Genomic DNA, 15995 nt, shown 5'->3' with positions numbered 1-15995 from the left:
ACACATCATATGAACTGTTTGCTACAAATAATTCACCAAGTTCTGCTTGTACGAACAATAATCCAGTTTTATTTGATACATATTTTTTTTTAAATATCAGAGCTCATTTCAGAAGGCAGGAGTGCCTGGACACACAAACCGAGGCTCACCTTTTTGCACCAACCACAGAACAAACTGGTTCATAATGAAAGCATAAAAAGCTCACTCCCCTCCTTCCATTCTATACTCCTTCAGCAGTTCCTTTCCCCTCCCCCAAGGCTGCCAATCAGGATTCTTCAAAAAACAGCCAGCTGTCCTGGACTCCTTTCCCCTTCATGTTATTCTCCCAGGGGATCCTGCCCATCACTCCCTGAGGGAGTCAAAGTCTCCTTTTCTGAAGTCCAGAGTTTGTATTCTGCTGCTCTCCTTTCTTCCTTGTGTCAGGATCCTGAACTCGACCATCTCATGGTCACCGTCTCCCAGGTTCCCATCCACTTTTGCTTCCCCTACTAATTCTTCCCTGTTTGTGAGCAGCAGGTCAAGAACTTCTGATATTCTTTTTGAGGTCTGGAGAAAACTGAAGTGCAGTGAGTGAACCCAAAACTGAAGGTCTCTCAGAAAATGATTTATTAATGGGTTTGGGTCCCAATACAGAGCATGACTACATTTCACATAGTGTCTTTCATACAAACTGTCCCAAAACACTGCAGGGAGTTAAACACATAATCAGGTAAGAAAGAAATTAAGAGTCAAATACAAAGGGGGTAAAAAAACCCCTTAGATTTGAAAAGAGAGTCCATGGGGTAGGAAGATACAGGAATTTTGTTGCAGAATGAGGATGAGAAAGGAGGCCTGTGCTGCATGAGCAAAGGATGCTCGGGTAAAAGTACAGAAAGACAAGGTACAACAGGTAGACTGTAGAGAATCTATCAAGGGCCTGGCATTGTTTTAATTAGATTTTGAAATGAATAAGCAACTAAATGGAGTTGACTAATGAAGTAATATATAGCCCAGTTTACACATGTGATAAAAATACGCAGAAAACTTAAGTCCAAGTCTGAAGAGCAGAAACCAGGGAAGAAGAGGGGTAACAAAACATTCAGTAGTTAAGAAGAGAGGAGGTGAAGGCACAGACCAGGAGTTAAGCAAAGGTACACTCCAGTGTCATGGAGGTGGAGATAAGTAAATGTGGATGAGGGAGTTGAGGGAAGAAGAGAAGGAGAGTACTGTGTTATCAAGTTACCGAGAGTGAAGGCAAATTGGAAATCTGAGTTGAGGCAGGAAAAGGAGAGGATACAGTTTTGCTTGAGCATGATCTTCTTGTTCAAGTGTAATATTTCAACTTTGGAAACATTTATCAAAAGGGTATTTTCATGAAGCCATGAGGACACTTGGTCAAGGTGGACAGGTAGGAGTTATTAAAGGTGCTGTAAACTGTGAACCATTTAATATCATGTGGCAAGATGATGATGAAATACAGAAAAGAACAAAGAGCCAAGAACTTAATGATACAGAAATCAATACAGGAGGAACTTCTGCCCAAAAGGAAACATCGCTGGAGACAATATTTAGACAGGAATGAAACAGCAGACAACAAGAGACACCTGGTTAGCTATGGAGGTCTCACACTTCTGACTATGCTCTGAGGTCAAAGTTTTTCATAGATTCCAAGGCCAGAAGAGACCATTGTGCTCACCTAGTCTGATGTCCTGTATGACACAGGTCACACAGCTTCCCCCAAAATAATTCCTAGAGCAAATCTTTCAGAAAACATCCAGTCTTTTCATCACTGATGAAGAATCTACCATGACTCTTGCTAAAAATTGTTCCAACGGTTAATTATTTTCACCATTCAAAATTTACACCTTATTTCCAGTCTGAATTTTGCTAGCTTCAATTTCCAGCCATTGAATCATATTATATCTTGTCTGCTAGCCTGAAGAGGCCATTATTAAATATTTATTCCCTACATAGGTACTTACAGACTGTAATCAAGTTACCCTTTAACCTTCTCTTTGTTAAGCCAAATAGATTGAGCTCCTGGAGTCTATCATTATATAAGGAATGTTTTCTAATCCTCCAAACATTCTTGTGGCTCTTCTCAGAACCCTCTCCAATTTATCTGCATCTTCTTGAACTGTGGACACCAGAACTGGACACAGTATTCCAGCAGTGGTCATCCAGTGACACATGCAGAGGTAAAATAACCTCTCCACTTCTACTCGAGATGTTTATGCATCCCAGGATCGCATTAGCTTTTTTGGCCATATAATCACATTGGGAGCTCATGTGCAGCTGATTATTCACCACAATCTCCAAACCTTTTTCAGAATCACTGCTACCCAGTATATAGTTCCCCATCCTGTCAGTATGGTCTACATTCTTGTATATATTTAGCCATATTAAAACATATATTATTTGCTTGTGCCCAGTTTACCAAGTGATCCAGAATGTTCTGAATCAGTGACCTGTTCTCTTCATCATTTACCACTCTCCCAATTTTTGTGTGACCTGAAAAATTAATCAGTGAGGACTTTATGTTTTCTTCCAGGTCACTGTTAAAAATGTTAAATAGCACAGAGCCAAGAACCAATCCATGTGGGACCCCACGGGAAACACACTGGCTCAATGATGATTCTCCATTTACAATTACATTTTGAGACCTATCAGTTAGCCAGCTTTTAACCCATTTAATGTGTGCCATGTTAATTTTATATTGTTTTAGTTTTTTAATTAAAATATTGTGTGGTACCAAACCAAGCGTCTTACAGAAGTCTTATTACATCAACACGACTACCTTGATCAACCAAATTTGTAATCCCATCAAAAAAGAAATCAAGTGAATCTGAAGAATCTATTTCCCATAAATCCACGTTGGTTTGCATTAATTATATTACCTTACTTCAGTTCTTTAGTAATTGAGTCCTGTATCAGTCACTTCACTATCTTGCCTGGGATTGATGTCAGACTGACAGGCCAATAATTATCTGGGTCATTCTGTTTATCCTTTTTAAAACCTGCCATAACATTAACTTTCTTCCAGTCTTTTGGAGCTTCCCCAGTGCTTTAAGACTTATTGAAAATCTATATTAATGTTTCAGTGAGGTCCTTAACCAGCTCTTTTAAAATTCCTGTATGCAAGTTATCTGGACCTGTGGATTTTAAAATGTTTAACCTTTAATTTCTAACAGTAGCTGCTGTTTAACACCCTCCAGTGGTACTAGTGGAATGGAAAGAGTTATCATTAGTTGATGAGACTATCATCTGTTTCCCCCCAAATACAGAACAGATATATTAATGGAAAATTTCTGTCTTTTCTACATTATTATTGATAATTCTACCATTTTCATCTAGTAATGGACCAATATCATTATCAAGATTCTTTAGTTCATAATATATTAAAAACCTCTCTTATTGTTCTTAACTCTGCTCCCATATATTTCTCCTTGTATCCCTTGACTTCCTTTATCAATTTTTTACAATTCCTAATTTCTGATTAAAATTCATTACTGTAAACTTCCCCTTTTTGTTATACCTGTATATTATTTTTTAATTTTTACAGCTGCCTTCACTTCCCTTCTAAACCAAAACAAAATTATTAATCAGTATGACCTTCTTCCTCAATTGTGGCTTTTTGGGAATCTAGTAAGGTGTTTTTAAATGACTTCCAATGATCATTCACATTTTTCTGATTAAATTCTTCCTCACAACTGACTTGGCTCCTAATAGTTTTCAGCTTTGTGAAATTGGAGCTATTAAAGCACCAGTATATATGTTACTAGTCTTGATTTTATTTTGCTTGCACGTTATAAATGTGATCAAGTCATGATCACTTGTACTTAAACTACAATTAATTTTTAGTTCTGTGATCAATTCCTCTTTATCTGTTAGGATAAGGTCTAATGACCGCACTGCACCTTTAAGTGGGGGAGGGGGAATATTATCCAGCTGGCTAAGGGAAGAGGAACAGTGTGCTATGGGTGAGTGGGTGGGGAGGGGAGAGATCGGAAGCTGATGCAAAAGCGAGGAATGGATCAGGGTTGTGACACTGATTCATCCTCTGAGACCGGAAGGGCAAAAGGATTCAAAAGGGGGCAAGCCCAGGTGTCCTGTTTCACAAAGCAGGCAAGGCAGCATCCACCCTCCCTGCCTTTTAGGTGGCAAAATACCAGTTTAGTCAGGACCTGCTGCGGAGATTGCACTAGCCACCTCTTTTTAGGGGAGCTGGGAAGGAATTTTCCCCTCATCGCCAGATAGGCCTAGGTGGAGTAGAGGCTTTTTCGTCTTTCCCACATTGTGTTCAGGGAGGGCTTTGTTGATGTGAGGCATGAAGGGAGTTAGGCTAATATGTTGCAATTCACTATGTAAGTGTGGGGCGGATGTCCAGTGCAGGTATTTCACAAGGAAGGTACACACAGTCACTGGATAAATGGCTTGATAAAGGACTTAAAAAGTTGTTGGTTAAAGGAACAGAACAGGGCAGGGGTGTGCGGGATTCCTATGAATGGTATGGCAGGGAGCCCACCCCCCTTTCTTATAGCCCACTTAACCTCCTATGTGGTAGGGAGGATAGGAAGGTCCCAGCAACGGGTTGGCTAGGGGACCTGGAAAAAGACAGGGGGCTGGTGGAAGCTCCCCAGGTAGTTATTGAATGAACTTGGGATTACTGGCACTGTGCACTTTTACCTGTCAGGCAGTCCTAGATATCTAATAATAAAGTTGCTGCCTGATTAAAATCATATCGAGTGTATCCTGTCCTCCTTTCACTATAGCCGGACAATAAAGAACTCCCTCGTGTTTGGTCAATGTTCCCCATGTACTAGATATCTAATAATAAAGTTGCTGCCTGATTAAAATCATATCGAGTGTATCCTCTCCTTCTTTCACTATAGCTGGACAATAAAGAATTCCCTCGTGTTGGCTGCAACACTTTTTGAGTTATGAAACTGTCACATATAATGTTTACAAATTCCAAGAATATTTTAGTATTGGCAGCAGGAGACCTCCAGCATATGTCACTCAAGCTGAAGTCTCCTATGATCACACAGCTTTTTTCCCCGACACATTGTAGATTGCCTCCTTACAAAACTATCATCCTGTTCCCAATGTTTTCAGTGGTCTGTTAGGACATTGATCAATAAGCATTCAAATTTCTTCTGAGTTATCAGTGACTCAAAACAGGTAATGCCATTTCTCACACAGAGTGCCACTCCCCATCCTGTTTTGCACATTCTATCCTTCTTAAATAGGTGAGCACACCATCATCATTAGAGCGGATGATACTAAACTGGGAGGAGTGCTTGATACGCTGGAGGGCAGGGATAGGATACAGAGGGACCTAGGATTGGACCAAAAGAAATCTGATGAGGTTCAATAAGGATAAGTGCAGGGTCCTGCACTTAGGACGGAAGAACCCAATGCACAGCTACAGACTAGGGACCGAATGGCTAGGCAGCAGTTCTGCGGAAAAGGACCTAGGGGTGACAGTGGACGAGAAGCTGGATATGAGTCAGCAGTGTGCCCTTGTTGCCAAGAAGGCCAATGGCATTTTGGGATGTATAAGTAGGGGCATAGCGAGCAGATGGAGGGACGTGATCGTTCCCCTCTATTCGACACTGGTGAGGCCTCATCTGGAGTACTGTGTCCAGTTTTGGGCCCCGCACTACAAGAAGGATATGAATAAATTGGAGAGAGTCCAGCGAAGGGCAACAAAAATGATTAGGGGTCTGGAACACATGACTTATGAGGAGAGGCGGAAGGAACTGGGATTGTTTAGTCTGCAGAAGAGAAGAATGAGAGGGGATTTGATAGCTGCTTTCAACTACCTGAGAGGTGGTTCCAGATAGGATGGTTCTAGACTATTCTCAGTGGTAGAAGAGGACAGGACAAGGAGTAATGGTCTCAAGTTGCAGTGGGGGAGGTTTAGGTTGGATATTAGGAAAAACTTCTTCACTAGGAGCGTGGTGAAACATTGGAATGCATTACCTAGGGAGGTGGTAGAATCTCCTTCCTTAGAAGTTTTTAAGGTCAGGCTTGACAAAGCCCTGGCTGGGATGATTTAATTGGGGATTGGTCCTGCTTTGAGCAGGGGGTTGGACTAGATGACCTCCTGAGGTCCCTTCCAACCCTGATATTCTATGATTCTAGAGGGAGGTCAGGGCAACAACGGTATGCAAGACAGAAGACTCTGCCCAGAACAAACTCAAGACAAAAATCTGCTTACTCTACATAATGATCACCATTATTGCAGATCAAACTGTAAACTGAATTACAATATACAACACAAGCAGTCAACTAGACAACTTTCTACAAGTGAGGCAACCTACAAGCAATTACTACCTACAAGGATACTCAGGAGGCCTACAAGGAATTTATTTTTTATTTAATTAAGAAGATGACTGTTACTTTCAACTTATTTCATTTTGCTGTGTTAAAGCATGTTCACTTGCAAGTACTATAAATATATATTTTTAAAACAATATTTACCTTCTGACTGTCATGTTCAAATGTCGAAAACCAATGTTCTGCAGTTTTCATAAGATGTGTGAACATTGCACTGAGGGGAAAAAATGAAAATTTGATGTTAAATAATACATTGCCTGCAGAAGTAAAGGAAATGTAAACACAACAGGAAGTTGTTAAAACTTACTAGGCGTCATGTTCCAGATATTCAGGGTTCAAAAGCGCTTGCATTTCCTCACTGAAACAGCCAAGAGGAACAATCAAAATTTGAATATTTATTTTTGGTCAATGTTCCCCATGTACTATTATGTACTTATAAGCCAACTTTATATAAAGTGCAAATGAGAAAAACTAGCCTTTTTTTTAATTAAAAAGAGTAACTCCATTGAACAAATGAAGTCTTTCCTTTCTATAAAGATCAAAAACAAATTAGCTGCCTTGTCTGAGCTACAATGAAGTAACCATCTAATTATTCCAAATAACAAATTACTGAATGTCACAATGTATTATTTGAATATGCTTGATCTAGACTAATTGATTACTGCACAATCTATCACTGTTTGTCCAAAACAAAAAAAATATGGTTACCGGTCAAATATGCAATATCAAAACATTAATTTATTTTGTTTTAATAGCTTCTATTTTTATTGTATTTTAACAGCAATTAATCAGTGACAGTATTCTTATCCATCTACTTTGCTGCCTAGCTCCCTTTTCAGTGGGGATGGAATGGGATGCGATGCATATTATGTGGTTATTCTGAGCATCCTGCAAGCTTACTTTCCACTGAAGAGCATCTTGTAATGCAACTTCAGGATTTCTAAAGATAGACACTGAATGAAAACAAATACATGTAAGCACACTCCATCCCTATGCTAACACTGATCTTAGACAATCTTGTTAAGTATTGCTAAGAGAGGTTATGTTATAACAGGGGTAATTAAATTATATTAATGCAGCTGGGTCCCAAAAGCAAGACAACTGCAAAATATGGCTGCACAACACTAAGTGATTCAAGCAGGCAACTTGTTAAAAAATAAGTAAAACCTTATTCATGGAGCAAGAGAATAAAAGGCATTTGAATTTAGTTGAGGGACAATAATGTGTGTTGCAACATTTATGTGTACACTATTTTAATGAAATGGAGAAACAATGCCTAAACTTAATATTACTTTGAAGTTAAATGACAATCACATAATATAGCTATTAAAAATCTTGTATGGGATGAAAGAGTTATTGATCACTGCAATTTTTTTCTATAGTGATTATTTAAAGGTATGACAAGAAAATGTTGATACACAACTTATCCATTCCTGGACTGGACTTCTTTGATTTGCCTCCTCTCCACAATGACAGAGATTAAAGCACATCTGGGTCTTGTACAATGCAGTGAAAATAGTATATGTACCGGTTTTAAGTTGATACTTTTCCTCTGGTTGGTCCCCTCTTTCTTTTTTCACTGACTAAAATGTAAGAATTACTTCTTCTCCAGAAAGCCCCTTTATGAGTTACTTTTGATTTTCATGGAGGTACGGGGCAATTAATACATCTCAAAGATTAACCTGTTAATCATGATAAAACAAAAAACTAATAAAAGAAAACTTAACTATCGGTTTTATTTGGATAGACCTTAAAGCCAATATGTTAATTCTACAGAAGATACAGTTAATTCTTAACTCTACAATAATATGGAAAAATGTGACAATTTCTATATTACATGGATAAATATACAACACTTGCCTTGGCTGTGCAGCTTCACTCGCATGTAAAAAAGCTTGGTGGTCACAATGCAGGATAAAGATTATAGGTGCTAAAAGTTCGTGCATACCCTAAACATTAAAAGGAAACAGAAGTACAGTAAGATGTTTCATTCATGCACCAGCGCAGTAATGCTCCACCTCAGCATCCAGCAGCCAATAGTATTAGAAGCAGCAGCATAATGAAAAGCAAGAAAATTTACATTCTTAGAATTGATTCATAATCAATGGGTTTTGTTTTAAATTCTGATTAAATCTAAGTGTTTATTCGCCTATAAAATATGGGTAGCAAGTTATTCTCCCTTTTCATAACATAACAGACAACAATTTGGCAACGGTAGACAAACCCGCACCTGGCAGTTACTCCAAGATCTATGTTCATAAATATGAATTTTATTTATGATAATTACAATCATGAGCTACAGTATCAAGATCTGCAATAAGGATAAATTATGAAATCTAAACTGACTTTTATTTGATAATGTTCCAAAACGGGGATCTCAGTAGCCTTTGGAAAAAACAAAGGCAGCTATTTGGGGAACTAGAAAATGAGATATCCATGCCTATGGAGACCAAAACAAGAGGTTTTTTTAAAGTATCTTCATTATGTTTATATTGAAGGATTTGTACGGAAAGATGTATAAAACCTCTGCCAGCCAATACATGGCAAAACTTTAGTGCTGTTCTATTTCAGATGTTTGGTATCTACACTGCAAAACCAAAAAACCCTGAGTCAAGAATGTGTAGGGGTCGAGCCAGTGATGGTGCCCTATTCAAACTCCTCCCACAATCTCAGATCAGATGAATATTTTGGATAGAATGATCAGCAGTGAAATACCTCATTATGTTGATATTTTAAATTGTCATCACTTAGCTGAAAAAGATTACACCCCATTAAAGAGATTAAAGAGACAAAGCAAACCTCTCCCAAATTATTGCTTCTGCCTCTATTTGTACCTATTGAGGTTACATCTGAAAGGCTTCCCCTTCTCCCTGACCACAATCAGAGACACTTAGGGTGTCAAGCTGGTTCTTCAAAGAAGCCTAAACTCCCTTAGGCTCCTTTGATGATTCCAGCCTTAATTTTTAAAATGAAGAAAAAGAAGAATAAAAAAGCAACCCTCTGCAGAAACAGATGCAGCGTGAGAGAAAATACCATGCAGTACTGGTTCAGTCAGACACATTAGCACACATATTAAAAGGTGTAATTTCATAAATATGTTTATTACTGTATTTCTCTTGCAGCTCACTTAGACAATTAATCCACCATTCTTTTTCAGGGACAATTGGATATTAAGAATTGGATATTCAGTGTTAAGTTCCCTAAAATTCCTAGAGTGTACTTAGATTTCTTGCATGCCAGTCAGGAGAGTATCTGACACAGATAGGACCACAAATCACCTTCTTGACCGCTTCACTAAACTGCCATTCCAGCCTCCTGCCACAAGTTGATGCAATTCATGTGGATGGGTGTGCCACAGCCAGTTAAACCACATGGAGCCCAGAACCACCAGATAGGTCCCTTCAGCCTCACAGAGGGAGGAGAAGCTCATCTGTAGAGTGTAGGGGTGCCAGAATAGAACAGCAGTAGTATGCTGAAAAGAAATTCCCTCTTCAATATCTATTCCTAGAACACAAGGGAGCAGGATGTTGTAGGGAGAGGGGTGGCCCTTGAAGAGGACAGAGATATTTGGAGGACAGGTTTTATGAGAGAGGTTATAGTATTACCAATCCCATACATTCAAAAATCATGAGTCAGCAGCCCTCCCTCCCCAATCATAGGATTTTTAAACAATAGATTTGGAGGGTTTTCTCTTTGGCTTCCGATTTCTGAGCTTTTAGGGAACATTTGGGTAATGTTTTCAAGCTTTTCTCTGTAACAATGAGGATTAGAAATTTATGTTTGGGTGTTTTTTTTTAATTAAAGCATTTGATTATTCCATGAACGGGTGCCTTCAGAAAATTATCAAATATGGCAAGACTTGTGATAAGATCACTAGTTAGCACCACAAGGTTTGGGAGAGAGGTATAGATCTGCAGCATGGGAGTCAGGAAGAGAAAGGAGAGTTTGGGAGGACCAGACAGAAGAAGATCGACAAAACTGCCAAAAATACTGAGATAAATTGCAGGCTACGTAGGCTGTAATTTTATTGATTTCCCACCCCCTAAAAGTTAAGCATAAATATAAAATCTACTATTGACTAAATCTTCTATCACCCCATACATATGAAAATTGTGTAAGAGAAATGAGGCTGCCAAGAATGGTTGTCTAACACAAACTGACTACCAAAAAATTAAACATACAAACTACAGAGTAAGAACATAAAAGGACATAAGATAGGATTAGTTAAAGAAGATAAGAGCCCAGCATAGCACACAATTTCCCAATATTATAGCATAATAACTTGTGAATAAAGCAGAATCATTAAGTGACTATCCACATGAAACAGTAAAAGAGCAAATGGATGATAAAATATCAGGATTTCAAAAAGACACCTCTGTTCTTCAGTTAAAGGAGTACTTTAAACATTTAGAGATTTTTGGCTTGGTAGTAGAAGCCACTAGTGTATTATATACACATATTTTTCTACAGTATATCAACAGTTTACTAGAACTTTTTAGTGTTAATAAAAGGGTTGACAGAATTCAGATAATTTTATGACACTTGCCAACAACAGCAAAATGCTGATTTCATAATACAGTCCCTGGTTTTAAAAGAAAACCAGAAATACAGCATTTCTAGAAATGAAATACAAATTGATACATTTCAACATTATATTGAAAAAGACAATAAAATTATGAGTGAACAATGGTTGACCTAATGGCTTAGCTTAATTATTTTATTTCTCTTCAATTAACTAGAGCCAGAATTTTGGCACCCAAATTTGTACGGCCTTTTGAAGACAATGTTAATGATCATTTTAACATATTTTTATGAAAAATAAATATACTCGCTTTACACTTCTACACATACCAATGCTTTTTAGAAAATCAAAGATCCACTGATGTTTAAATCTTAAAAGTCTCTATTACTGTTTTGCAAAATTCTATTCATTCTATTCTATATGACTGGGGAGAGTAGCATATTTTGCTAGTCAAATAAAATCTTACTTTATATTGGTCAAAAAAAGACAATGAAACCTACTACAAACACTCTCTCTCTCTCTCTCTCTATATACACACACACACACACACACACACACACACACACATATATTGAACAAACATACAAATTGTTCCTTGTAAGAAAGCATTGTAAAACTTTGCTGATATTGTGAATTAAATGTTTAAGTACAGTAACAGTTTCAATTAAAAGCTCTGAACTTTACCACTTGTATAACTGATGAGGTATAACACTGTTCCAGATCTTGGAAATCTACAATCTAGCTAGGTTTATATGGACCCAAGTCACTGTAGTCCCAGGGTGCCTCCCAAACATTTAAACCCAAAACTAATAATAACAAGATCTCTTGTTCTTCCACACAAGCCTTTTGGAGAAATAGCTTCATTAACATAAAAGGTTTTTGTTTGCTTGTTTACATTTGTGTACGAATAGGTGTTTGTTGTGTAGAAACTGAGAGAAAGGTACGTCACTTGTAATTAGTTCTCAAACTTGATATTACACCAATTTCTTAAAGGACTGACTTCCATAATTTAGGTCCAGTTCCTGTAAAAATGTTATCTACTGCATGTATGAATCTTCTCCTACCAGTTAACTGTTGCAATGTACCAAGGAATGTAGCTGTCATGGGAGATCATAATCTCAAAGGCAGAGGGGATCTCAAAGGTAGCTAGGGCCAGTCCCATGAAGGGCTTTGACTATCAGGGCAAACACATTCTACTGGACTTTGTGGTTCCCTTGGGAGCCAGCATGGAACACTTGAGTGATGTGTTAGTGCAACTCTAACTGCTAAGCAGACCAGCGCTATGTTTTGTATCAGCTGAACCTATTTTAGGATTTGTGGCTTCATTCCTAGAAACAAAATGAAATAAGCAAGGCTGAATGAGTGGATTATCATGGACAGGTATTTGACAGGGTTAAGAGACACCAAAAACTATATGCTGACCTCACCACACACGCATCACTTCTTGTCAGCTAGTCCTTGACACAGTATTGACAGGGGCTTTGAAAGAGAAAGTCATCTACAGGCAAGAGGGCCAAGAATACAAAGAAAAGATGGTTATTATTGACGATAGTTTTGTGGAGGCATTCTTGATTCAAGAATGCAGATCCTGGAAACAAGTAGTGGTGATGGGAGTGGAAAAAGAAGGGACAAAGAAGAGAAAGATTAGTTGGCTGTTTTGTGACTTTGGCACAGCACCACAATTCTTGGCTACTGCACTGAACACTTGTCATAGATATTAGAAATTTTTCATCATTCCAATTAATTTTATTTTCTGCCCTTTACCCCTCCCTTTACTCTCATGGCAACCTTCTTCTGAAATGACTGCACTGTTGAAGTGACACCAGTCAAAAACAGAGGTAAAAAGAAGTTTTCTTTCTCAACAGCCTGTAGGCTCGCAAAATTGAACCTGTTCTTTTATCTGCCTATGTTCATTTAGCCCACCAAGCAGTCTTTATTAAAGCCGAGGCATCAGGCAGTCAAAGTTCATTAATACCATTTATATAATCTCTGCAGTTTCAATTAACTCAGCAAGACACTCTACTACATGATAACAGTCTCATTAATTCAATAAAATCCCATAACTATTAACAATATGGTCTATGTTAAACGGGGTGTCACCTAGTACAAAATAATAGCTTTAACAGCTTGTGATGAAACTCAGTGTGTTTTTTTTTTTTAATTTGATCTAGCTAAATATTCAAGCCTTACGTAGCAAGGTATTATTTCTCTGTAAGGAATCTACAGGATTTTAAACACAAGCAGGGGGTAATTAAGTCCCTTTAAGTCATATCAAAGAGTGAAATTATACTTCTTGTTTAATAAATGATACTCTGAATTAGCTAGAATGTGATCTTCCATCTCCCCCATCACCTCCTCATCAAATATACTCTGAGTTATATTCACTAGAAATGAGGAAGGCTGGGTACTGTTGGAGTGTTTTCCTCAACAGTGCCCTGAAAAATACAGCTTGCTGATCTAATTTTTTCTCTCCATGACACAAGGTAGCTCACTACTTACAGTCCATCAAAAATAAAAAATTGCCAGCTGATAGAGATTTGCTGCTTTTGTTAACTGTATATTTGATTTTCGATACCATCTACAAGACAGCTCTTGATAAGTTGCTGCTTCAACTCAAATATGCGGATCTTTTCATGAGACACAAATAATTTCCTAGCTTGGGGATGGAGTGGTTGCAGAATGTGTGAAAGGATACACTATGTTATAAAGATTTGTAACCTTACAGCAACTCTGCATTTTTGTCATAAATCATTTTCTGTCTACGTAAAGTTTCTCGACAGTTTAGTCCTTGTTCATAGTTACTCAGTTCTTAGTCTCAGCACAGTATGTTAAATTACTCCTAAAGTAAACATAAAATATTCTGATTTCTATGTTTCTTTCAGTACTGTACATGAGGCTTGTTAAAGCATTTAAACATTATGCTCATTTTAAAACCTTAAGAGCAAATGCTGAATTTAACTTTCATCTTAAAAGGAATGCACAATTGGTGCATTTGAAATGCTATCTTTTACCTTTTAACAGTAAGAGACTACTGGTTTGAGTAGATATTCTATCTAGTAATATAATGAAACTCATTAACATATATATTGATAAAAAGATTTAAAACTTTTCAACTGCACCCACTATACTGCATCATATTTTGGTGCTGTAGTATATGGTCAAGGGCCAAACAGCGAACGTACAGTATATCTGCTTCATGTTGTAGAAACCAGAGAAGAATTTCAAATGTTATGTACGTTGTAAAACTGCTTGATTATCCCCTATCAACCCTTCAACTTCTTTATAATGTTATTCAGTATCATACATTTTAACGGTGGTGCATGTATTCAAGTATTTATCCATCTAAGCCCAGAAAAGCTTTTGGTTTAAAAGAGGTTGTTAATAAACATATTCAGAAAAGTTGGAAGATAAGATTTAGCAGCTTACAGAAGACAATTTGAGGGAATGTCTTATGAGGAGGAAGCATATGTGCTTGAATGAGCTTACTTTTCTTACCATGAAGCTGACAAGTAGCTCTTTGATTACTTAAGCATTACGATACAACTTTGGATACAATAAAACCTACATTATTGTTCAATCATTTGTCAAGCTCTATAGAAAATGTTGAGTCAATGGATGCCACCTGTATGATATTTTCATTACCTGTTTATAAAGCAACTGCTCATTTTCTCTAGCATAACAGAACAGAACATCTGTAAGAATTTTTCTCACACATTCTTGCTGGAAATACTGCATTTCAGGAAATCTGAAAAAAGAAAAACATTCTATTAATGTAAACCACATAGCTCACAAAAACTACCTCAGACACTTGATTTAGATATAAACCTGGGCATCTATAAACAGTCCTAGGTATGCTATAATATCTGTTTTCCCATTTTCTCTGCGTATTGTGGTTCTGCTGGAATAACAATTAAAGGAAAAAGTTGTGGTATTTATTTTGCAAACAAAACTTTGTGAACCATATAATTTAGCATATGTCAAGCCTAAGTATATATCACATTTAATGCATAATACCCTATGATTAAAGACTAGAGTTACACAAGAACAAAATTAAATGACAGGCAGATTGTTCTAATTACCAAATGTTTTGTAAGTAACCGCTCCTGAAGCCAGGGTGTGAGGGACACGTTGTCCAGGCTTGCTGCAGAAAGGCAGCAGTGCTTTAGAGGCAGCAAGCAAGGCAGCACTCACTCTCCCACCCCTCGAGATGCAAATATCAGGTTGAGCTAGGACCTGCTACGGGCATTGTCACTCCTTTTTAGGAGTGATGGGAAGGAATTTTTCCCTCACCACCATATTGGCATAGATGGAATCGGGTTTTTTGCCTTCCCCACATTGGGTATCAGGAAGGACCTATTATGGTGAGGAGGAAAGGGGGTTCAGGCTATACGTCACAACTTATTTTGTAAGTGTGGGGCAGATGTCCAGTGCAGGTACTCCATAGGAAAGCATCCAGTAACCAGATAAATGGCCTGGTAAAGGACTTGAAAAGGAGGTGCTGGTTAAAGGAACGAAACGAGGAGTGGTTCAGCTCTCCTATGATTGGTACGGAAGGGAGCCAACCCCCCTTTCTTATAGCCCACCTTACTCCTCCTACCGGGGTTTGGGGGTAGGAGATGGTAAGGTCCAAGCCATGAGTTGGCTGGAGGACCTAGATGGAAAATTAAGTGGGGCTGATGGCTGGGTAGTTATTTGAATGAGCCTGGAGTTGCCTGCACTGTACACTTCTATCTGCCCGGTAGTCCCAGTCATCTAATAATAAAGTTTCAGTCAGATTAAATCCATATCAAGTGTCTCCTATCCTTCTTTCGGGATAGCCGGACAATGTGACTGACCTGGAAAATCTAATCCACAAGACAGTGTGCCATATAAGAACATGATGCCCGCTGTCAGAGTTCCAAAGTTTGGAGGTCCCATGGCTTTTCCTTGAAGAGACCCTTGCTCTGCCTTAGAACTATGCCTTGCTCAAGTAGAGAGTAAAAAGATGGAATGAGTGGGCAGGGGAGTGGGGAAGCAGCTGCCAAAGCAAGGGGGGAAGGCTTCTTCCCTCCTGTACCCAGACTCCTGCTATAAGATCTAGCAAACCGGGGACTATGCTGCTCTCAGAAGGTGGTGTGTGACCTACCACAACATCTCCAATTGCTTCTACTTC

General features: G+C 38.2%; 1 protein-coding gene across 1 annotated transcript in view; it reads right to left on the bottom strand.

The window, feature by feature from the left end:
• TBC1D5 (TBC1 domain family member 5) overlaps positions 1-15995 on the bottom strand; it is a 480265-nt gene that overhangs the window by 188890 nt on the left and 275380 nt on the right. Inside the window, exons 10-13 of the mRNA XM_077811294.1 lie at positions 14486-14588; positions 8182-8270; positions 6629-6679; positions 6466-6535 (exon numbers count right to left, since the gene is read on the bottom strand). Of these exons, the coding sequence (XP_077667420.1) occupies positions 6466-6535; positions 6629-6679; positions 8182-8270; positions 14486-14588 (313 nt within the window). The remainder of the gene's footprint in view (positions 1-6465; positions 6536-6628; positions 6680-8181; positions 8271-14485; positions 14589-15995) is intronic.

This window comes from Eretmochelys imbricata, chromosome 2 (genome assembly GCF_965152235.1).
Source record: "Eretmochelys imbricata isolate rEreImb1 chromosome 2, rEreImb1.hap1, whole genome shotgun sequence".
In the NCBI taxonomy this organism is placed as follows: domain Eukaryota; kingdom Metazoa; phylum Chordata; order Testudines; family Cheloniidae; genus Eretmochelys; species Eretmochelys imbricata.
This window is presented reverse-complemented; position numbering and strand designations above follow the sequence as displayed.